Source organism: Anopheles ziemanni, chromosome 3, assembly GCF_943734765.1.
Source record: "Anopheles ziemanni chromosome 3, idAnoZiCoDA_A2_x.2, whole genome shotgun sequence".
NCBI classification, from domain to species: domain Eukaryota; kingdom Metazoa; phylum Arthropoda; class Insecta; order Diptera; family Culicidae; genus Anopheles; species Anopheles ziemanni.
Window position 1 is genome coordinate 47,660,886 of NC_080706.1, and position 24,225 is coordinate 47,685,110.

At 44.0% G+C, this 24,225-nt stretch overlaps 8 protein-coding genes across 8 annotated transcripts; 2 read left to right on the top strand and 6 right to left on the bottom strand.

Annotated features, from left to right (window-relative positions):
• Window positions 1-194: 194 nt before the first annotated feature.
• On the top strand, window positions 195-1,870 carry LOC131284890 (NPC intracellular cholesterol transporter 2). The gene is made up of 4 exons (XM_058313749.1): window positions 195-345; window positions 1,161-1,268; window positions 1,552-1,721; window positions 1,787-1,870. Exons 1-4 carry the CDS (start codon window positions 195-197, stop codon window positions 1,868-1,870), a joined length of 513 nt encoding a protein of 170 aa, XP_058169732.1.
• Window positions 1,871-3,164: 1,294 nt separating this feature from the next.
• LOC131288057 (NPC intracellular cholesterol transporter 2-like) lies at window positions 3,165-3,682 on the top strand. The gene is made up of 2 exons (XM_058317158.1): window positions 3,165-3,240; window positions 3,303-3,682. The coding sequence occupies exons 1-2, from the start codon at window positions 3,165-3,167 to the stop codon at window positions 3,680-3,682; spliced, it is 456 nt and encodes a 151-aa protein (XP_058173141.1).
• Window positions 3,683-3,764: 82 nt separating this feature from the next.
• LOC131284891 (NPC intracellular cholesterol transporter 2-like) lies at window positions 3,765-4,300 on the bottom strand. Its single transcript, XM_058313750.1, has 2 exons — window positions 4,123-4,300; window positions 3,765-4,045 (listed from the first exon to the last, which is right to left on the bottom strand). The coding sequence occupies exons 1-2, from the start codon at window positions 4,298-4,300 to the stop codon at window positions 3,765-3,767; spliced, it is 459 nt and encodes a 152-aa protein (XP_058169733.1).
• A 2,621-nt stretch (window positions 4,301-6,921) lies between these two features.
• LOC131284892 (uncharacterized) lies at window positions 6,922-7,470 on the bottom strand. Its single transcript, XM_058313751.1, has 2 exons — window positions 7,284-7,470; window positions 6,922-7,202 (listed from the first exon to the last, which is right to left on the bottom strand). The coding sequence occupies exons 1-2, from the start codon at window positions 7,468-7,470 to the stop codon at window positions 6,922-6,924; spliced, it is 468 nt and encodes a 155-aa protein (XP_058169734.1).
• Window positions 7,471-9,782: 2,312 nt separating this feature from the next.
• Window positions 9,783-10,302, bottom strand: LOC131288754 (mite group 2 allergen Lep d 2-like). Its single transcript, XM_058317928.1, has 2 exons — window positions 10,233-10,302; window positions 9,783-10,159 (listed from the first exon to the last, which is right to left on the bottom strand). Exons 1-2 carry the CDS (start codon window positions 10,300-10,302, stop codon window positions 9,783-9,785), a joined length of 447 nt encoding a protein of 148 aa, XP_058173911.1.
• A 240-nt stretch (window positions 10,303-10,542) lies between these two features.
• On the bottom strand, window positions 10,543-11,075 carry LOC131288538 (NPC intracellular cholesterol transporter 2-like). The gene is made up of 2 exons (XM_058317678.1): window positions 11,012-11,075; window positions 10,543-10,928 (listed from the first exon to the last, which is right to left on the bottom strand). Exons 1-2 carry the CDS (start codon window positions 11,073-11,075, stop codon window positions 10,543-10,545), a joined length of 450 nt encoding a protein of 149 aa, XP_058173661.1.
• A 1,312-nt stretch (window positions 11,076-12,387) lies between these two features.
• LOC131288903 (NPC intracellular cholesterol transporter 2-like) lies at window positions 12,388-12,905 on the bottom strand. Its single transcript, XM_058318084.1, has 2 exons — window positions 12,839-12,905; window positions 12,388-12,773 (listed from the first exon to the last, which is right to left on the bottom strand). The coding sequence occupies exons 1-2, from the start codon at window positions 12,903-12,905 to the stop codon at window positions 12,388-12,390; spliced, it is 453 nt and encodes a 150-aa protein (XP_058174067.1).
• A 3,138-nt stretch (window positions 12,906-16,043) lies between these two features.
• On the bottom strand, window positions 16,044-17,785 carry LOC131286536 (protein trunk). The gene has a single exon (XM_058315499.1). The coding sequence runs from the start codon at window positions 17,392-17,394 to the stop codon at window positions 16,531-16,533; it is 864 nt and encodes a 287-aa protein (XP_058171482.1). The 5' UTR covers window positions 17,395-17,785; the 3' UTR covers window positions 16,044-16,530.
• Window positions 17,786-24,225: the final 6,440 nt, after the last annotated feature.

Below are 24,225 nucleotides of genomic sequence, written 5' to 3' on the forward strand. Positions count from 1 at the left end.
CAAAGGGGGGTGAAATAATGCCGAACCACTCGTCTCCAGTGTAGACTGACCAGCTGTCAGTCGTGCAGTAACGTCCCCAAGTGTAGCAAGTGCCGTTTTTGCCTTTTCCCGAATACCAATCGTAACGAGTTTTGCAAACCCTCTTCGTTCCCGGAATTTACCAACCCAAAGAACATCAAAGCTTTTCAAAACAAATGAAGTGGACAGTGTTGTTGGCAGTGCTTTGCGTAATGTCGACCCTGCTGGTTTCGGTCGAAGCTGGAATTTTGCACCGGTGGAACCGATATTGGTGGCGGTTCAAGCACCCACCTTCCGTCAGCAACTCCATCGTCTTTGAAGACTGCGGTAAGCCATCCCTTCCTGCTCTCGAACATACTGAACACAGTGACCAGAGTCAAATGTGAACGGTGACACGCTTTTTGGGGGTTTCCCGCTGTCAAAATCCATAACTGGAAAATGTTATCGGAAGACTGATAACCGTTCGATAATCATAATCGGGAAATACGGTTCAAGTAATTCGAACAGTGGTTTCGTTCAGTATATCTTGGCTTCTGGCGGTTGTTTTTTATTTGTTAATGGAATTGGGATTTTTATTTCTTGTAAGCCCCTTATTTGGTTAATCGTTGGTTAAATTGTTTGATTTGAATATGAACGTGGACACAAAACGCCAATGATATCAAAAAATATTTTGCTGTTTTTAATTGGGAATTGTAAATTGCTAAGCAAATATTTTTATTACTTTGTGGATAGAGCCATGAGATACTCCAAAAGAAACATTGATTTTCAATGTTTTAATATCGCATGTTTATCTTTCTACGGTGTTGATACTAGGAAGGGCTTTTCTTTTCTCAGGCATCTATCAACGAATTTGACATGATGATAGCACAATTACTAGACAACCACCCTATGCTGTTTGATTGATTATTGTTTGCATTCAACGCACATGTCTGTTTGATTCTAAATTAGGTTTCACCATTCAAGTACAAAGTACATTTTAATAAGACGGCGTAAATGGCAACTGACATACATAGTAAATCAATAATTACGCAGTTCCTCGAGTTCGAACGATATATGTAAAATTAGTTGAATCACTAACATGCCAGAAAAATAGTTCAGCCGTGTTGATACTTAAAATATGTTTTTTTTTGATACATCTACAGGAACCCAGTACGACGTGATTTCCATCAGCTTATCCGGTTGCACTGCCGCACCGTGCTTGATGCAGCGTGGAACTAATGTTGCAGTAAATGCAGAATTTAACGCTCACGGTAAGCAAGTGCCGTCAATCTATGATTAAAGAAGATGTCCTACATTTATCGTTTATTACCGACGAACACTATCTGTGTCAGCTGCTAGAAGGAATGTGTAGCCCCAAAGGTCGTAGCTATACCTTAATCTGAAGTGGTGCTCAAAGAGCTGTAATACTGGCAAACAAAAAAGAAACGGGCTGCAGCCATCAACGACTGCACTAAATTATAAACCAAATATTTGTAGTATCGTAGTTTGATTCTTTATTTTTATTACTTTTCCACCTTCCGCACCATCAACCAGGTGCCTCCACGGACAGTGTTCTCAAGCACGATGTAAACTTTATCTTGAACGGGGTGAAGACGCAGGCCTCCATCACCCCGACCACCTGCGATGGGAGCGTCTGTCCGCGTCAGGGCGCAAATGGGCTGCTATTTTCTGCCAATATTTACGTCAATCCGAACCTTCCGCCGGTAAGTCTTTGGTGTGCCACGTGTTCAGCCTATAGAGAACCTAATCCTTACTTCCCTCCGCACAGATACACGGCAAGCTGCGCTGGGAGCTTCGAAACAGCCGCGGGGACATGTTGCTCTGTTATCAGGTTCCAGTTGGTGTCGTTTGAGTGTGAAATTATGAAGATCAAGCATTTTAAATACTAGTCGTTTTTTAAATTGATTTCTGCTGGCAACTTCTGTACACTAACGTAACTTGTTAAAACAAATGAGATTTTTACAAAAAATAAAATGAGTACACCTAGTATAATGCTATAATCTGAAATTCTCATCACAGTTGTTAAAATATGCTCAAAGAATTTATGATTGTATTTTTAAAATGTTAAGCATAAGCTCCAGGAGATTATGGAATTAATCTTAAATAAAAAACGGTAACGGAATATTGAGTAACAAGTAATGCCTCAAGTTATTTGTTTAGAAATAAAAAGTAATGCACAGAAGGCAATAAGTCTTACGTAAAAGTGGATATGAATAAATACTTAAATACAGTTTATTTAAGTTAGTATTTTTTTCTAGGGCAGAAAAGGGTTCGAGGAAAATGTGATACAAATGAAGAGGTGAATAAAACTGTTTCAAATATAAATATAAAGTAGTAATCTATTATTTTGGATAGCTATTGGAATTTCAGTGTTTTTCCATGCATAGTAAACAGATTTAAATCCATACTATTAGTTACTATTATGCGGATCGAAGTGCAAAATCAAATCCCAAACAGAGCATACATTCAGGCGCGAGTACATAACGATTTGAACTGCAATAAAATATTTACTGTAACCGAGTGGCATCGGGCTGCAAACATAAAATATGTACATGTTCGTCGTTCAAACTTCTATTTTGCGGCAAATGTTGTCCAAACCAGCTTACAAACAAACCAGCTTACCAAGTATAAAATACAAGATCAGTCTACGTTTAAGTAAGGTAACTTATTTATTCACGCCACTAACAGAAATCTACAGATTTGATTCTTTAAGCTAGTATAAATGGTAAAAACAAAACAAATCACAATAACTTTGTGTGTTTTTAAGGCAATTTGAATAGTGAAATATTTAAAAATTTATAGTAAATTTTTCTTATAATCAAAACAAATAAGAAAAAAATAAAAAGCATAACTTCAACAAGTGAAGGATTGATACATTGTCTATTTTTAAAGTGGTCAAGAAGTGAAACTCAACGACGAATGAATCAATACTATGAGGATAACTTCCTCAACTACAAGTTCAACGCCTTCGACTACTCTGGTATCCACTTGACTGAACTAGTTTTCGATTTCTCACCACCTTATCACAAATCAAACTTGAAACTGAACAGCTGTATCCTCTTGAGTTCGCTCAAACTGTCCGCACGAGCCCAATATTTAAGAGCCTCGCGAAGTGAAACTTCCGTAGTTCAACAGCTGCATCGAAAATGAAACTACTTCTAGGATTGCTGATCATTAGTATTCCCGCCCTGGCTCTGGCCGATGTGGTCGAGGTGCAAAAGTGTAAGTAGTAAACTGTGATTCACCGAAGTGTATTAGGCAACATGTTCACACCGTCCCTTTAGGCTCGGTTGGTCCTCTGCCATCCTCGGTGAATGTAGCTGGATGCAAGGCAACCCCTTGCGACCTCCCGAAGGGTCAGGATGCCAGCGTGCTGGTGGATTTTACTGCAACCCAGCAGCTAACCGCCCTTAAGCCTCAGGTGCGTGCCAGCTTGCCGGGAGGAGTGACCGTCCCGTTCGTGCTGCCAGTGGATCGGCAGAACGCGTGTGAATGGCTGGTCGGTGGCCAGTGTCCGGTGTCGCGCGACGAAGATGTCACCTACGAGCTGCGTCTACCCGTGTTGGCCAGCTACCCGTCGCTGAGCCTTACAGTTGAGCTGCAGCTACTCGACCAAAACGGAGCGCCCGTAGTGTGTTTCCAAGTACCGGCGAATGTGGTCTAGCTTGGGGGATGTGTGAAGGAATAAAGTCTTAGACGGAGGCAAACGCACGAACTACTAGATGGTACACAGAGGTTCATTTATTTTACAAGCCCGCAGGAACGACCTGGGCATCAACAACGAAGCAAGCCACGGATTCATTGTCCTGATCGACGATGTCGATCTCGATGCTCAGACTGACGAGCGGATAGATCGACAGCACCGGGATGGTCAGTCGGTAGGTAACGTCCTCGTTGGCGCTCAGCGGGCAGCTGGAACCCTCGAGCCAGTTGCACGTTTGGGCGAATTCGGCCGGCAGCGGGTAGGGAGCGGTGATGCCTAAGGCCGTCGCCGTCGGAATCGTAGTCATGCTCTGAACAGCACGATCTGAAACGGAGTAAAAGTGTTGGTGAACAATGTTTAACTGAATACCACTAACAGTCACCATTAACACGGCTACTTACCGGTGGTGAAGTCGATGTACGCGATGACATCCTGTCCGCGAACCAGATCACATGGCGGGGCAGTGCAGCCAATGATATTCGCGACCGCCTGAGGACGACCTCCAGTGCACACTCGGCCAACGTTTCCGTACACCACGGCAGGCACAAGGGCAATCAGGATCGCGATGGCACGAATCATGGTGTTTGTGTGTGTGTGTGTGTTCCGGAAAACGATTGGGAAGCTTCTCTACTCACTGCAACTGCGCTGACACGAATGATAGGGTCAAATGCGACCACCCCTTTTTATACGGCTTTCACGTAATGACGCGTTGGCCTTCTATCAGGCCCCGAATATTATGTAAATAGTGCCAATTCGGGGACCATATGTGCTATGTATCGGAAACCGATTCTACACCGATCGTCCGATAGGTCACTTCACCGTAATGCATCAATAAATACACCAATTGGTTTTTTTGTTCTCTCATCATTCTCACCCTCTCCGGGATGGATTCCGTGTCGGGTTGACTCTAGCCGCGATAAGCTAACGATAATCAACCGAACAGGTGGCCACTTGAGAGCAGCAGGTTGCAAAATTCGAACCACCCTGGGAGGGTGAGCGTTTTTATTTAAACTCTCTTTTTTTTGCTCGGCTAATAAGAAAAGATTTTCAACCCCTCATCGAGTGCTTGGTAGACCAATCTGGCTATCTGGTTTCCCCGAGGTAACGTGTGATAACACATTAACTTCGTTAGCGCTGGCTATGCATTGGGCAATCTTGGGGTTTGGGGCTTCCGTTGCCAAGGGATATGAGAGAAACTCATCTTAAGGGTAGAATGAACTAACGAAAATCTTGTACTATGAATGTTGAATACATTGATAATGATAGATATAGTAATATAATAGTGAGAGATGTTTGGTACAATTCTCATATAAAAGTAAGTTGTCTGTTCAATGTAATTTTTTAAAATTTTATCTGTAGCAGTTGGAGTTGTATACCCGATATAATAAGAGTTACAATGTTAACGGTATTCACCTATCCTAGCTGCCACACAGTGGCTCAGCCAAAGGGGCGGTGCGGTCGTCCGAATTTTTCACACAGTTTAGGGTTGTGTTAGATTAAAATAGGTTTTTGAAAGCACAAGATTCGATATTCATAAAATTTGTCGATATTCATAAAATACGGCTAACTAACCTATGGTTTTAGTAGGAATTTTAGTCGATATGACCTGATTACTTGCTCCATGCACCTAAGAACTCTAAATTATGTAAAACATGAGTGAAAAATATTTTAAAACTCTCTCAAATTTTACATTATCAAACTAAGCAAATATTTGAAAGAATACCTCATGTTTATCGTTTTTCAAAAACCACATCCTTCAAAATTGAGCATTGAAATAGATAATATTCTTCAGATTTTTCATTAAACTATCCTTCTTTCACATCAGAGAGGGATTTTGGAAATTGGTTTTTTGACATGTCAAAAATAAAGACTGGACTGTGGGCCATTGTGTGACGCCGCTGCCAAGCACACGTCGTTTTTACATTGATCTAAAGCGATGATGACATTGATCTAAGCCGGATTTGTTGACTTTGATATATTTAATTAGACTTTTAAAAAATGCACTGTGGTAGTTGTATAAATACCTGGAAATAATTAAAAATTAGCTTCGAATCTGGTACGTTACCTCACAGCTTTTAAACGTCAATTTTGTTTGAATTCCTTTGTCACAGTTTAAATTAAACGCACTTTAGATAAGATCAAAACCAAGCGTCTTATTAAAACTATAATTGTTTTAGACGTATACACCAGTTTGTCAGGTGCTCAAAACCTTCAAAGCGAACTAACCTGTGGAAAATCAGCTAGGGAAAATTAAATTCAGCTAGGCAGCAACGTATTGAGGGGCGTTACTGCCAACCCCGATCTTTCGATCAGAGATATGATGAAGGCACAATGTTAACAAACAAGTGGCCGTTATTTTGTGCAATCAACTAATTTTACCAAACTTGCACGATCTATTCTATAAAAATATAACCAATTTGATGGGGTAGGCGCGAGAATAGTAGCAATTTATTTTATGCCAGTCTTATTGTGTTAGTTGATACCGCAAAATAGCTTCGTAAAGGTAGCTAACACCCTGCCCAACCAATTCATCGCTACAAACCCAAAGTAAGACCGATTGCATACATTTCGGGCGTATCTTGCGTAGTGTATAGTATTTTTAATCTCCAATGATGGTAATGGGGGGTCCGCGACAGCCGAGCGGTAGCGCCGGTTAGAAAATCGGCCCATGAGCGCCGGGGCTCACCACCTCGACGGGGTGGGGTCGAATCCCAACCGAGACCGGACCCTCCCCTGTACGAGAGGACTGACTATCCACGTAAAACAGGGAAGCAAGTCTCGTAAGCCCTTAACGGGCAGGCATGACAAAGAGGTCGTTACGCCAAGAAGAAGAAGAAGAAGAAGATGGTAATAAACCATTTGTGATACACCCAAAAAATGCATTTGCTTCCGTAGTTTTGCTGATGCCAGCTTGAAAACACTGTCAAAATGCTCTTTTCATAACTGCTTGCCTGATGAAATTCAAAATCCGAATGCTTCAGTTACTGGGTCTTTGGTACACAACAAAATTGTGATGGCATGGTAGAAGATCCGGAAAATAGTTACATAAATATTCAAAATAGATCAATTTAAAATTTTTGATGATTATTATGTTATGTCATAGTGCACTCAAATAGAAATGTCGTTAACTGGTAACTTGAAAGACTATATTTTTGCACTTAATTGATATTTTTTTCTCTACAATACTTATCACGACTGATTTAAGCAACTACCACACGTGCATTAATAGCGAAGCACGTAAACCTGTTCTCGGTGTTGCTCGGATCCTCAACGCCAACCTGGATTACGAGTGAGACTAGCGGGTAGATCGGCAGAATGGGCATGCTCAGAGTGCTGGTAATATCCTCACCCTGGCTGATCGGGCAGGAAGATCCCGACAACCAGTCGCATACGTTGGAGCGATCCGCAGGCAGCTCGTAGGGGGCAGTGATTCCAAGGGCAGTTGCGACCACGGTGTACCGCAGAGTCGCCGCAGAGAACGCTAGTAACAAGTCAGAAAGAAACAGAATAAATTAGTTCGTCAACACCAGTGCTATTCTTCAGGCCAGGCAGATTAACTTACGTGCTACGAAGTCCAGCTCCATCGACACATCGCTGCCACGAATCAAATCGCAGGGCATTTCCGTGCATCCGGTGATCGTCACACGGGACGGTTGCGGTGCACCGTTTGTGCAAGGGTTGGTCGTCAGGGCCTCGGTCAGGCTACCGCAGGCCAGGGCGGCAACGAGCAGAACAGCAAAACGGTACATCTTTATGAGTTTTGAGATGACGCTGGGGTGGTTTTTAGCGAGTGCGCGAGATGCTCAGTTCAACTCGATGCCGCGATGTACTTGACTGTCCTAGTGATCGGGTACGCATGTTTTTATACTAGCGAGCAGTGCAAATCACCTTGGACGAGTAAACTAATCTTATCCGAACGAAGTGCAGGTGTTCGGGACACCTGCAAGACGTTGTGGCCCAGTTATCGTGCAAAGGAGATCGTCCATCCTTTACCGGTAGCGACGATACGTTACTACTTGTTTTATCTGAACACCTGACCCTTCCGCGGATCTGCCCGATCAAAGCGGCCCACTGCACAATCGATACGATAAGCTACTATGACGGCATTCACGTTTCTCAGCTGCTGTAGCTGCCTGAATGACAAACATTAAAATACAGTCAAGTTATCAAATCGCCCGACAAGAGGTTACGTTACTACAGACGGCTTATCGAAGGCTCCTATGCTGCTCATGATAGCCTCTTATGATGCCAAAGTTCTCACCGATGGGTGAGTAATTCATTCACGAATCTCTTTGTTTCGTCCACAAGAGGGTTTATGTTTTTTATTTATCACGACAGGTTATTAGTTGATTGGAACCACAACGTTGCCTACTTAAAGGCGTTACAAGAGTACAAAATGTGTAGTGTATCTGCGGCTCTGAAGAACAAATTAGTACAGTGCAATTAACGATTTCTCAACATTTTGACTGCCAAGCATTTTTAGTAGAATCAGTATTGTTGAAATTAGTTCATACATTCTGTAAGGCCAACGGTTTTAGTAAAAACAAAGCTAAGTAATTGCAAACACTTACATTTAACTATAGATTTTATGTTTGATTATATATTTAAGTTTATTGAGACAACATTTTAGACTCATTTTATCCAGGTAGCTATAAAAAATGGTAGCCATTGCAGTCATCGTGGAACAACGAATAACTCATAGATCAACCTTTCCTCAGGATCGATTTTTCCAACTAGTGTAGCATATATTAGTGCAAAACTTTATTCGTTTTACGACAAGATCAAATTGTCCATCACCCGCTATGTGGATAAACAGGTCGTTTTCGCAAAGGAATTGACATTTTGGATGTCAGCGCCAAGCGGTTAAGGTGGTTAGAAAATCGGTCCACGAGCGCAGATATACTCCCTCGATGGCATGGATCCGAATCCCAAACGAGGCTGGACCTTCCTTTGTATGAGAGAGTTGACTGGGCACATACGCAAAGGTAAAAAAGTCTAATAAGCCCTTAACGGGCATAGCATGACCCAAGATGGTCGTTACGCTGCCGTAGAAGAAGTTCATCCTTCGATGTATCTTTTGGAAATATATGAGGGTATTACAATTGGGAGGACGCAAACGACACACTTCTCGACGCTGTCCCATACAAAAGGTAAACAACACTTTGAAAAAAGCGAAAGAATGGCTGGCCGTCTCGACGATCCAAAACCACGCCACCTACGTGTCGAGACGATGCGCGGAAACGAAACGACGCGGCTAGCCATTTTTTCAATTTTTTCAAAGGTGTTGTTTACCTGTTGTACTGGACCGCGTCGAGAAATCTGACAGTTTGTATCGTTACCGTCCTCCCAATTGTAATACCCTCAATAAATTACTTTAAAGTCTCGATTTGGACTCCTATATCACCACATGACATTTATTTTCAAAAAGCTTGTCATAGTGAAAGCTCTTCAACAAACTTTCTTGAACGAAGTGGGGCGTATGGGGTTTTTTGAAGATGTTAAGTTCGTTTAAGATAAATATCGTTCCAACCAAAAAACAAATCCATTGTAAAAAGCGATTGTTTGTAAGATTCCATCAAAAGTGCAAGCAAAATTGGAACTAAGTGAAAAGTTTCCCAAGCACCCCGCTTCCGACCCCACCCCCACCTGTTCCTACACCGTGGTAATCAGGACCTAGCAAGTAGCAAGTGGCAAGTAGCTACTAGCTTTGATCGATCTTTTCATTTATTTATTTTTTACATATATTTGGACGGCCAGGCCGTATTGTAAATCTTCTTATTTATTGAAGATGAAATAATTGGTAAATTGAAAGCCCATGCAAATCAACCTTAATACTACCCTAACAACAATGGAACAAGTTTCTACATAAATAATAACAATTGTTTTATAAATCAATTTTTTTTTTTTCAAATACGGCTCGTTTATACCAAATCTCTCCAGTGTGGGTGTTTTCCATACATATATGAAATAGGAGTAGGTAATACAATGACATCAATTTCAGTTCGCTTTATTTGAACTAATTTTTTTCAGTTTCCATCTTTTATTTTCATTTCATGGTAGATTACAGAATAGTAACCGTGGCGGCAAAGCAGACTGCCACCTGACCGCCGTCGCCAACAATTTCGAATTCCATCGTGACGGTAACGCCCGTCAGAGGCGCTTCAACGGGTGCGTTGCCGGTAAGAGTAACACTCTGGCCAGCCGTCAACGGACACGACGTGTCAATGTTGTTGCACCCATTGCGCAAGTTTTCCGGAACCTCGTACGGCAGGAACAGCCCGAGCAGCGAGGCGCGCACATCTACCGTCAGCGAACTGGTCGGGAAGGTAGGCGCGAAGCGAACGCTGAAGTTGAAGTCCGACCGATTAGGCACCTGGCACGGAAGGTTGCTGCAGCCCGGGATGATAACCTCCTGCGGTCCGGGGCGGTTGTCGGAGCCTTGGGAGTTGGGGAGGAAAATTATTCTCGTTCATCGTACAACAATCGGTCTGAGATGAGAGGCTGCTCTTACACTGAAGAACCTGCAGGCCCTGGGCAACGGCCGAAAACACGAGCACAAGTGCTGCAACTTGCTTCATCATTTTAGAAACCTTCACGAACGGTGCGCTGCTTGCTACTTTCCACACTCTACTGGGACGTTTTGGGATGCGGCTGCAGGTGATAAGTACCCATTTTTAACGCCATTGATCCCCGATCAGGATAAGATAAGCCACGCGAAAAAAAACAACAATATAATTTTTGGTGTTTTCGGCCCTACGCGGCCCACTGTTTATTGCAGTTTGTCCCAAACACGCCTGATACGTGACGCACCCGTGATCAGATTAAACTGCCACAATCTGAGCGGACGAAAGGAAGCAGAACAGCGGCACGCCGTTGTCGTCGGTCAGTTCCAGCCGCAGATCGACGGTGATGCCGGCGAACGGGGCCGCTGCCGGTGTGTTCAGGTGGTAATTGATGAACTCCCCCTGAGCCACCGGGCAGCTACCGGCCTCGAAGAAGTTGCACGCGTTCTGCTGCGCCGCCGGAAGCTCGTACGGCACGCGGAAGTCACCGAGGAAAATCTCAAGACTCGCGGTCACCGTGTTGGTGGCACGGGGCGAAATGAAATCACAGTCCATGTCGACCATTCCGCCGATCGGGATCACACACGGTTCCGCCGTGCATCCGATAACGCGCACATCCTGTGGAATTGGCGCACCGTTCGGGCCTAGTGTGGGGGAGAACGGAAAAACAAAATGGTCGATCACATCCGGAGCTCGGCGGGCCGAACGTATGCCACCCGGAACTTACACGGCCTTACTGCCAGCCCGAGAGCGAGCGCCGGCAGACAAGCAACGAGAAGAAGGTACTTCATTTTGCGAGGACAGGAGGTTCGATGTTGGTTTCAACTGTGGCCACCAATAGCACTTGTAGAGGAATGTACACTGTACCGTTTGGGTGGCTTAGGTGTGGTTATTTATTATGACACAGTGCAACAACTTTATCTTATCTTATAATATCGTCCAAACTTCACGTTTCATAATCGCTCCCAGAAACCATCAAATCGATTTCTGATACGAATACGCGTGCTTGATCCCGTAGCTCGCCCATTCGCGTCATAGTTTGATCCATGAGCAGGAGGGATAAACCTGCTGCTTTTGAATGAAAACAATGACAAACCGCACCTGCAAGGGGAGCTGACTTGCATGCTTTTCAAAATGTAAAATCATCACACCACTACAATGAAATTATTGCTATCTCCCACCGTTAGATCCATTATTGTTTTTCTAACATTCACCTAAACAAAGCCGTAGATCAGCCAACAACGGGATATGCCCCACAAAAAGGTGCAGCACAATTCAAAAAGAATAAAAGCATATTAAGAAAATAAATAACGGGGACCAGAATGACTACACTGTACTGGCGCTATTTTTACTAACCGCGGCCTTGAATTGACGAAGATCGATCCAAAACTGCGTATATCCGTTCGCCAAATAGATCCACGAACAATAATACTTATCAACTAATCGAATAATAAAACTAACTAATTGTACAAGGATGCATTATTTATTAAGTGTGCGATTTAACGATATTATAAACACAGGTTATTTTCGGGAAAACAGAGGACATGTGTACTCAAAACATGAAATTAAATCACTAATAAACCACGAGACATCTTGTTTGCTCTGTGAACTCGAATTGACGCTTTTTATCAACACGTTATCTAAGACTGGTGTCAGTGCCCTGACGACAGATAGATTTTAAAGGACGATATTTTAAGGGATTTGACAGATAAAATCGGTCGTCCGATTTTATCGCACGATAAAGTCAAAGTCGTTTGATTTTATCAGCTGGTTCGTATCCGATTTTATCTGTCAACAAAACTGGATTTTTAAAGCTCAGAATTGAGGCATTCATTTAGAAAAAAATAATAAAACTTATTTAACTTTCTTAGAATCATAATTATAAAAGAAATACTTGCGAATCTGTTGTCTGATAAAATGTCGCACCACTCAATTTTGTTTCACTTCACTGACATGTTTCACTCAATGTCCAGATAGTTTGAATTTTGAAACCGTCAAGCAAACACCTTCAACATGATAACACAATCAATGATGTTGATAACCTCAACAAGCATAGGAATGCTAATTTATTTTCATGTCATTTCATTTTGCAGCTCAATCCATTCAAGCGGCAATGATGGTTGCCGACGACCGGTAGCAAATCAACGGCTGGCCATTATCGTCACTCAGCTGAAGCTGCAGATCGACCGTGATGCCGGCGAACGGGGCCACAGCTGGCGTGCTAAGATGGTAGTTGATGAACTCGCCCTGCGCCACCGGGCAGCTACCGGCTTCTAGGAAGTTGCACGCGTTTTGCTGCGCCACCGGAAGGTCATATGGTACGCGGAAATCACCGAGAAAAATGTCCAGTGTGGCACGCATGGTATTAGAAGCCCGAGGTGCAATGAAATCTAGGTCCATATCGACCACGCCACCGATCTGTACGATGCAGGGTTCCACGGTGCATCCGACTACTCGCACTTCCTGCGGCACAGGAGCTCCGTTAGGACCTGTGGAAGAAAGTCGTTCGAATTAGGACATCCCAAAATGTAATGCAATAAGATGGCCAACTTACATGGTCTTACAGCGACTCCATAAACCAGCGCCGGCAGAAAGAGTGCAACTAACATCGATTTGACCATTTTTGGGATTTATGAAGTTTGTTTTGCACAAAATGAAAGGCTTCCACCAGCGCTCGAACCTTACGCCTCAGAAAAACAGAACCCGACTGAACGAAATCCGTGTTACCCAAACGTATTTTTAATGGTTGTTACCCAATATTAAGGCAGGGCTTCTCTACCTGACATTCGTTGAAATTGATTACATAACGATATAATGTTCATACTCAACTTCGGATAATCCCGCAAAAGGAATTTTTTTATCGTTAAATATACAATTTTAAATCGAACTACAATAGTATGGAAATAAAATGAAATCATACATAATACTTTCGTGAAGTTGTGAAATTTTGAAACTCCGAATAATTTGAGAAGCACTGCCTTAATATATGCGTCACCATATCTAAACAACTATCTTATCTTATCTTGAGCGCGTTGCCATTAATCCGCCACACCCGAACCTCGGCAACAGTATTCAAGTTTGGCCGTCATTCGCCTGAAGGTTGGTGGTCGAAGTTTAAACTTCCCTTCACGGACGACTCCGTGACTTAATCTTCGGCAATCGACCGCAACAATACCGTTAGCTTACTGCATTATCAAACTGCACTTGATTTCTTTTTGTTACGTTGTTGTTCACTACCCCCGCGTCCTGCCCATCAACGAACGGCATCAACTTCGATTACGTCCTCAATGCAAGTGGATTGTTCAAACTGCCTCAAGGCACGATTTTGATAATTGGTGCTTAATATCAATGATGGCCAAAATCTCAAAACAATTGAAAATAAATAATGATACACGTACAATTCGAATATGGATTGTCTCCGTATTAAGTGTTGATTTAGATTTTTTTTAAATATTTTATCTCGAAACATTTCCCCATTTCGCACGTTCTGTGACACTTTTCTATTCCACATTGTGACACTCGTTTCTTTTGATATAAAATTACTAGTACCAAATTTTGATATGAAATTAATTTTAAATTAATACTATGTAAAACACCAATCCAACTCTCTGTTCAAACCTGAACAAACAGACAAGAGGCATAAGTCTTAAACAACTTTCAACACGGAAAATGCTTTTCCCACCGTATCAAAACATTCCGTAAACAAACGTGTAACCGACACCATATCCTACGGCATGCTTCTACAGAAAAAAAACTATCAACATCGGTGTGTAGGCATCAATTCCCGCCTTAGAGTTATGCTGCCTTATATTTGTTTCGCATGCATCAGTATAAGGTTGGCGTTTTGCTTTCAATTATGATTCCTCAAACCTCGACCCGTGTTCCGCCACCTGGTAGCGAAATGTGTAACCGGAGACGATAATGGTAATAACCAGGTCGTTGCGACATCGGCCATAGTTTGCTCATCCGATTTGGCGTGTAATTGATACGATAAAATATTTGCTCCGTTAAACGGCCCAGTATCCGGTATTTGCTTGTTATACTAGACCGAGGGCCCGGCGTAAATCCTTTGCTTGGGAACTCGCGATGTCAGAATGACCCACAGGCGTTCCATTCCGGATCTACCACAGTAGAAGAGACCATTAGTTGCTGCACATTGTTGAGATATGCTAATGCGTCGTTCCGGGAATCGGTGTTGTCTCCGTAGTGATTGTAAGGGAGGTGGCTGACTTTCCCGTTTGCTTGGGAGGGATGAGAAAAATCCAAACGCTGGGAAGGGAAGATAGGGATGAAGTATCCGCAACCGACTGCGGTAAGACTTTTTCCATTAAAACATACGGAATTATGTATGAATAAATAATGCGACATTACGACGGCTTGTGGTATCACAGCGCGCTGAAGGCTTGTCGCTTTTCGTCGTAGAATTCGAGCAACTGAGTATGTTTTCACTGGACACTAAAGAGAAATGCGTTTTTTATGAAAATATAATAAACATTTTTGCGTCAAATATTCACCAATATCACAACTTACGATACAGCAATGAAGATTTCTTGCGCAACCATTTGTTCAGATTATTTACTTGCGACTGAAATTGGAAAAAATATACAACTTCACCTCGGGAAAACACACTGCATAACTTTAAAAGTGAAGAGACCATTTTCTGGTACTTTTAAAGAGCTTCAGAAGAATGATAAGATGATAAATAAATAAGATCAAAATTAAACGTGTGTGTTTAAATTGTAACACTTTCATAAATCGTCTTCTGTTTCAGTTTAGAATAAAAAATTAGAAAATAGTTCCCTACGATACGGCAGGAAAAAGGTGGATTCAAGTTTCATAAATAACAAATTATACAACATTTGTTTTTAACATGTTACTAAAATGGATGAGACGAAGACAATTATCAAAAAGCATATTGATGGTTAATAAAACATAAGTATTAACTTTTTTTTGTAATTTTTCGCTGAAACTTAGGCAAACCGATAAATATTTCGCAATATTATGCAGTATAGAGCTCTTCTGAACATTTATTATTTATAATATAGGCTGCAGTCTCATCGGATGCACAAACATTCAATATAATTAGAATATGTTAACATACAGCTTTTCGTTGGTCCCTAAATCGTTTTGGACTGAGGGCAAATCACTTTATGTTTTTGAACAATGTCAACAGCTGCCACTAGTTCCTTACCATCCGACACGGTTTATGAATATGCATTGACTTTGAAAATTGTCACAAACCAGCAGCGATTTTCGCTTTTCAACCGAACGAAAATAAAATATCAACGATGAAGCTAATTTTCAATATTTATGCAAAACTCATCGAGAGTGACGAAATTAGCCCTTGAAAAAGGAGTAGAGGAAAAAGGGTGAGTACGCAGCACAATGTTGAAAATGGGGAAACGTAAGTGGTGGAAAATCAAATTCCACGCCCGCGCCGTGGGTTGGGTGCGAAAATACCCCCTTCGGGTGGCTACCGGGTTGGCGCATCGCATCACTTGACTTCCTTTCGACGGAACGGGCCATACGCCGTACGAAAACTCGTGGAGTTCGGTAGCATATGTGTGTGTGTATGTAAACCAGCTACCCTACTAAAGTGACCTGTGAGAAAAAAGGAAAAAACAAAGCGAATACGTCCCTTCGGGTAGAAAACTTGCTGGGAAAACATCCCCGACGGCAATGCCGGCTCCGATGTTTCTCGTGAAACTGCACACAGGGCGAGGGGAAAAAAGGAACGCATCATACACACTGTTTCATGTTATTCTCGACACTGAACCATATTTGGTGTTTATTTCCCATTCCCGCGCTACCCAAAACACAAATGTGCTACCCCCTCGCTTCCTCCACACAACAACAGGACATCATAAAGTAAAGTAAAGAGACAATAATCATTACGTTTACGGTGTATGTACAGATCGTTCTGACTCGTTCGAATGCTCGGTGTTTTCTTTCGCTCTGTTTTTTCTTCCCTCCCGAATGCAGTCGGTGCCCCCGGGAGGCACGGACGGCATTCGGGTTCCTTAACGGCTATGGACGGACCTACCTAATATGTACACAGGACCTACGCGAACCTACGAATCTAATCTTTTGCCACTTATCCAAATGTCAACATTAAGATTTACCAGTGCGTCAACGATTAATGTATAATAAACGAGTATTAAATAATGACAAAACTAAAACAGCAAGGACTGGAGGCGAACATGGGACGCTCCCCGATGGGACGGAGAACTTTGCGCGCCGGGTTGCTCAGAACGCCGGTGCACAGTCGCAGCAGAAGTTGACGGCCCGTTCCTCCCATACCCACAGCTCCCGCAGCTCGCCCGGCAGCCCGTCCACGCCGATGCGCCGTAACCGATCGCTCTGGACGCACTCGCCGGTGCGCCTCCGCAGGATCTTCACGGTGAACGATCGCGGCTGGCAGGAGTAGTGGCCGTACCAGCAGTTCTGCCGCGTGCACTCTACCGTGCGCAGAAACCGCGGGAAGTACTCCGATCCGAGATCGATCCACCGTATCTTGGCCTCGCATTCCCACGGTCTCGGACTGCCACCACCGATCGGCGAACTGCCGCCCTTGCGCGATCGGCCCTTGCTTCCGAACGAGCGTGTCTGCCGTGCGTCCGGTGCCAGCGCCCCGTCCGCCTCGTCCAGCGGTTCCAGCGTATCGAGGATGTCGTTGAAGAGGTCGCGCCGACTGCGGGCAGCTCCCGGGGCAGCACCGTGTGGAATCGACTCCGATACGTGCTTCACCTCCCAGGCCGGTTTGTGGCTTAGTTCCAGCGAGTACTTGTCGTCGACGTAGAACGGTGGGAACGGTTCCGCGTCCCGCTTGCCGGCCGGATTCGCCAGCTCCCCGACGGTGGGCTGCTTGCCGTCGGCCACCGGAGGTTCCTCGATGCTCATGTACCGCGGGTTGAACGCCGGGCCCAGGATCTCCGTCAGCACCGGTGGTGGCAGCTGTTCGCAGTTTCCCTCGTCACTGTACGATTTCCGGAGGAAGCTGTAGCCGTCGTCCGGCTCGGAACTGCCTCGTTTTAGCGCTCGGCCATCACACTGCAGCAGCACTACCATCACCATCAGCAACACCGTGGCGCACAGGGCCCGTAGAAACATGATCCGGTTGCTTGGCCTAAAATTCTGGAATTCTTTCTCTCGCTCTCTTTCTCCCACTCTCTCCGTCTCACACTGTCGTCACGTCGTACACACTGTCAGCAAACACTCATACCACGCACGCATAGGCGGTCGGACGGCTTTCTTCGAACAACTTTTCCTACGAGGTTTTTCAATGTCCCCACGAGGCAGCAGATATTGCGCTGGACACCGCTATGTGTCTTGTCACCGTTTCCCTTTTTAGCGTTACTACTTTTCGCTAGTAAGCTGGTCGTTTAGATTGTGTTTTCTGTGTTTTATCTCTCCCTCGTTTATGGCACCTGGTGCACTACTGGTTCCGATCGTCCTTGCGCACGTTTCGCACTCGTCGCGATCTTGCTGGTGCCGAATTCTTTGGCAGACTGACAACTCACTGGCGATGCCAACAAGGGGTAATGATCGTGTGTGTAGGGTTTTATAGCACCACCATGGTGCGATTTCGCTCCCTCCCTTACCGTAGCGTGCACCCGGTGTGGAATTTTGTCCCTTTCCCTAAATTGCACCGTCACCTACCTGGCCAAACCATCTGGTCACCTACCACTGCGCAGGGAGAAATAATGTCGATCGTTGGTGCGCCTTCTATGTGTGCGATCGATAGCGCGTGTGCATCCCAACAATACCGCCCGCCTTTCTGCCTGCCCGTCCGCGCCCGTGTGCCTGCCAATCGGTGTGAGTGTCCTCGGTAGGGTCCCGCGTAAAGTGTGGCACAGGTTTCGTCAACCTGTCTGCTGCTACCGCCTTTGGTAGCCGTTTCTCTGGTCGACCGCTGCCTACCTGTCCCATTTGTGCGATGCCTAAACGACTAACAACACCAACCTGGCCTGGTGAGGGGACATCAGAAAGGGCTACCCTATTATATACCCTACGGCTTGCTGCTGGCTGAGCCGGACCGTGTGGGTTGGGCACTGCGGGCGAAGGGAGGGCGGTGTTTGTTTACTTTGCAAACGACTTTGACGTTTCACTTTGTGAGCGCGGCCACCACCGAACTGCGGCCAGGTACGGATCATTTCCATCCGAAGCCCAAAGCGGTTGCCTACGTGGACGCTCCACTGCCAGCGAACACAACTGAGAACGATATCCTCTAGTGCAGTAGGGTTTGAGTAGTGTCTTTTGCTGTTGTTCGGTTAAACACCAACTAATGCCACAATCTCCTTCCCTGCACAGGTAAGCATAAGGATCCTTGGCCCCCGTGGTTCGCGGAAACAATGCCAAGACATTAACTTTGTGGCAGCTAAAGTGTCGGTAGCTAAAGTGTCCGTAACGATTTACGGTGACCGCCCAGCACATTTCGACAGGCAGAGAATCGCCCAAGCAGTCCAGAATTTGGCGACCGCGTGTCGTTTTTGATTTCCCAAACGAAAACAATCCAATCGGGAACACGCTAAAAGGAATTCTACAAGATTGGAGTTCCACCTATGCTGGGAAACCAAAATACGATGCCAGTGCACGAGATTAAGGTTGCCAATGAGATACCGAACATCACGAGTTTCTTAACAAATTTGATCGGATTAGTTTCACTTCAAAAATCTTGTCGCAGATCCACCCGAACCATTGATGGCGCACGAGAACGGAAGAATGGGAACGGAAGCTGCTTCCTCCCCAACCCCTGGCGGAAGCGGTAACAGTGTCGAGGAGCTTGACAAAATATTGAATTTACTGATTTGCCATCGATTTTCGATTCTATCGCACGCAGGCACGTTTCTTCTCACCATGGAGGCATTCGGCTTGGAGGATGTGCGATCTCTATAGCTCGCAAAATAGAATTATAGGCACTCCCTAACCCCCCTCTAGCGCTCTCTTAAAAGCACGCAGACCGTAGGAGAACGTTAAGGCAGACGCTACCCATTGCTTCTCCATCCACATGTGCCACGGTGCAGGATTTAAGGATAAATTTAATCTTCAGGCACCATTACCTTTGGGTGGCAGTCCAACGACATTCTCCCCCCATGGTACGACCGATCAGCTTAGAAAATGGGAGCTGTCTGAATGGTTCCGCCTGGCACCTTTTCCCCATCTCACGCGCGCCTTCAAAGAGATCTTGGAGTAATTCGATTCTTATCCACCGTTCCATCCATTCATCCATCCTTCTACCGACGCTTGCTTGTACTCTTCCAACACACCAAGTTAGTCAAGGCTAGACTTCGTTTCCTCAAGGGGCCTTCTCCGATACGATGGGAAATTGATTTCCTAGAACGGTGGAACGGACCGACACACATACCTTAGCCCACCACGGAGCCGGAACCACCTTTCCCATTTACTAATGTAATTTTTCAAATAATAATTTCCCACCCTGCTAGGGGCGTAAGTCACCCATCAGGGTGGTAGGGTTTCATTAAATTCATTACTTTTCACACGTGATACCCGGAAACAGCCGTGGAAAATCAAATGTAAAATCTCTGTCAAGTGGGGTGCATGGAAGGTACAAAAGGAAATGGGCGCCTACAAAAAGCACGGTCACCGCTTCGCCCATCCGGTTTGAGCATAATTTTATACCTTTGCCGCACGACACAATCGTACAATTGCAGATCTAACGCGGACGAAACGTACGATTGGGAAAATTAATAGCGTCCGTTTCAGTGCGTTGATATTTCACGCTGCAAATTAGTCACTGCTTTGGAATCGCGTCGGATTGTTTATTTGTGCGGAGGTCTAACCACTACGATTGGGCTAATTAAATTCATCAGGCCCTGCAAACCTAGTGATTTCGTACGAATTTGCGACACGAAGACCGACGGCCTCCATGGAACGCTAATTGGAGGGTTTGTGCGTTCGGTGTTATGCTGCATAAATTCTGCAATTCTATATTGGAATCAACTCAATAACTTTAAAAATGTACATTTAAGCTGAATGATGATGTAAAGAAAATAAATCGGCAATCGATACACTTTGGAAACACAGCCATTTGAAGACAAAAATTAATTTCTTTCTCTTTCTTCAGCGCTTCATAACTGATGTAGAGCAACGGAATTGAAAATTCGAATAGAATTCATGCTGTTTATGATAAATAGTTACTATAAATAATAAAAAGTGTTCTGTTCGTGGATGTTTGTAGCAAACAGAACAATATGATCGAAACATAAATTGCCATTTTAACTTGGTCGAAACTGGTTAATTTTAACCTAAACCTACCCGACTAGTTTAGTAAATTGGTTAGTTTATTCGATTTCATGCCCTTGCTCAAAGTATCGGTTGAGATAAAGTTATGGTTCTAGTGTTATCTGTTTTATTGGTTTTTGGTATCGTATTAATAGCTGTCTTATAAACAAAAATGTTTTTTTGCATTTTTACGAAAAATCGTTGAAAAACTTCTTCTGTCTTCATCTTTTATCATTTATATTTTGAACTGACTATTCAGATTTTTATGTATCTTATATTAGAAAGATTTAATCGAAAACTCATTAAAACTAATTTCAAACATGTCTTCAAAAACAGGTTCATGGAGTTGAGTTTCAGTTTGACTATTCATTGTAGGCCAGATAGGCAATTTGAACTACAACACTCTAATCATTTGAACAACAACAGATACCTACAATCATCATAATCGTAACTATTAGTGAGATCCGCTCCCCATTAAAACATCCTTTGTGAACAAATCCATAAAACAAGACACTCGAGCCCAAACCAGCAACACCTAACTATGTATGAACGTAAACAGAACATCCCTGCCTCACTTCAATAAACCCTCCGTCCAAACCCCTTTCGCAAAGGAAAGACGACTCAATCTGCCACCCTTGTTTACGCGGGCAAACATTCCCAACTCCCGACCCGTCGGTCGTGCTGCGCTCAATTAGCCTTCTAAAAACATCGGAATCGGTCCCCTTCCGGAACGTTGCGCAAGGGTGTCGAATCGAACCTGTTTTTCATTTTAAAACCGATACCCTCACAGCAAACAGCGGGATTTGATTTTTTTCCATTTCTCCCGTTGTATTTTCCGTGCCATCCCTTTTACGTCGTTGAGTAGAAGGAGGAAAATTCCCACCCGGAACCGGGCATGCAATCTGTTGCATTGGCTGGGAAAGTTGTGCGATTCGGCACCGACAGGCGCTGATACGTGACGCCTTGTGGAAAAGTCAATTGATCGTGACGCTGCCAGTGATTATGCTAATGATGCTGGTCGTTAAAATCGGTGTTTTGATGAGTTCACGTGATGACAAATTAGCGCCAGGCAGGACGATCCAGACTGTCAAGTGCATTCGTCCCTCGTGGGGTCCTTTTACAAGAGGCTTGTAAACCGGCACGACATGGAACAGAAATATTTCCCATCCAAGGTCTTTACCTAAAGAACCTTCGCACAATGTTCAATTTGGTGACCTACCAAGTAATCACAACGACGTAAAATTACTCTCCATCTCTACCAACGTGGTGCATCGGAAAGAAAGCAACATTCCAGTTGCTCAAACCACACCAACTAACAATGACACTGTCCTTGACAAAACATTGTTCATGGTTGGCAGACATAAATCCTCCTGATTTCCACCGAGACGGTTACGTATGGGCGGTGGGGACATTTCAAGAGAAAGACCTTTCCCACCAACAAGACCGGTTTTGGCCAATGTGGAAAATTCTAAAGCAGTAACCATGAATGTACGCTTGCCACAGAACAATGGTTGATTGGGATTTCTTATTTTTTCACCATTCTTTCTTTATACTTTACCGGTCTGCCTGTAGCTAGGATGTAGGTGAAGCTACATAATGACAAAAGGATAATCGAACGGTTGGCGAGGATTAATGCCGTGCAATGATGGGATGGAGTTTTCTTTATTCTCGTCCACTTGCATCACGCGTACTCGGGAAGCCATACACGAGAGACGTTTGGAAAATCCTTCGTCAGTCGCTGTTAGGTAATCAAGATGTATCAAGTTTTATGAGGAAAAGTTAGATATAATAATAATAAGTAGATTTCATATTATAGTTTGGTTAGTACTTTTATTATTTAAGCTATGATGTTATGCTTTCTAAATTTAACTGAACAACATAATTTATCCATTTTCATGCTGAGTCTTGTTAAGTTTAATAAGTTGTGCAATTTATGGTTATGGAAATAAAGTCAATATGAAATTTCTTTTTAACGCGCATCATGTAGCACGTGATTAGGTTATCTTCAAACTGTATATACCATATTGGACAACGAATAAGGAAAGATCTTCGTTGTTAAACCACTACCCAGAAGCACCTGCTAATGATCCCTCAAAAGTCAAAGAGCGAAAGTGCCTTTATTATATCACCGCATCACGACTCATTTTGTCCGTTTTTCCAATTATCTACTCTTCCTCGACGTACATTAAAGCTTCCATTAGAATGTTTATTAAAAATTCCATGAATCTTTCGCCTGCCAGCTGGGCCGGCCAGCTCGGTGCTTCCTCGCGGCATCCATCAGGTCCGAACTACGGGCCAGATTTTCCACTATCTTACAATTTTTCGCTTTTAAGTGCTGTGCGAGTGACTGATTTTTCATTTTTTCCCTTTTTCGCATCGACAACCTTGCCTGCACAGCTCTCATTTAAGCATTCTTTACGGTAATTTTCCCTTTTTTTCGTTTGCAACGTCCAAGAAAATTGATTATCCATACCGGTGGAAAGTTTCAATTTCATATTAATTAATTATCATATTCTTCGAAGAGTAACCGATCTCTCCACCATGAGTCGAGGTCGAAAGAGCCCGCTAGAAGAAAGAAAACTTCGTCCAGCGGCGCCTGTTTCGATATTGCCACAGATTCCTAGCGGGGTCAAAAGTCGCTAACTAACGAACGCCGGGCAGCGGTTTCGTTTCGTCCAACACCTAATTACACACCGCATCATTGGCATAATTTCATGCCCGTCCGTTAAACTGGCCACGGTTCGATGATTCTCAGGAATCCCGCTGGAGATGGTGAAATTGCTTCTCGATTTTCGTTGTTCCTTCAGCTCAGTCTGGCGTGTCCTGTAAGGAATTTCAATTATACGCCCACACACTTGCCACCAATGTTAAACAACGTGAAGTGGAAATCCGTATCCCACGCGCAGTGTAGGAAGGAATTTTCACCCATACCGTGCCCGTCCGAGGGTGACATGTAGGAATTTACCGCAAATGTCACCAAATGCCCAAGTCGTGTGGAAGAAACAAGATTTCCCCTATGGAAAGAAGGGTGTCCGAGCTGTGAGAGTTTATTTTTTCTCCCCCGGAAAATGGGAGATTATTGGAACAGTTCGGTAGGACAAGCAACTCCAACGATCGGCTAGCAGTTTGGCAAGGGAGATTTGCTGTTGCCATATATTTCTTTTTTGATCTTCACCTTACATCGAAAATAAATCCCCAAAACCGACCACTGTCCTTGTGTACTCTTGAGCAGTGAAAGAAAATCAAATCGCAGCAAGAATGCACTGCCATCCCCCCTTCTCACCGTTTCCTACCGCACTGGATGCGACAAAATCAATTGCGAAAAGTTAATACACTGATACGGTGTGTACGGGCGGGAGAGATTCTTCATGTATTGACAAATGGGTGCTAGGATTTGCGGACACGCCGGAAAAAAAAACCCGGTGACAGGAACCTTGCTGGCGCGCGTTTACGCGTGTCACGGATGTCGCAACTAATTGAGATGTTATTGTTGGTGGATTAACGTTGGACCCAACACTGCGATGCTGACGGTAGAATCTTAAGGATTTTGTGCCCTTCGAGACGATGCGTCTCGGGTGACAGGTTCCATTTTTCAGATGCTTTGTAGTCGACGTTGTCCCCTTGGTCGCCCAAGGGAACGCTGCTTCTTTGTGGTACGGGAGTTCTTAATCTGATTGAAAATATGTCACATTCGGGCAG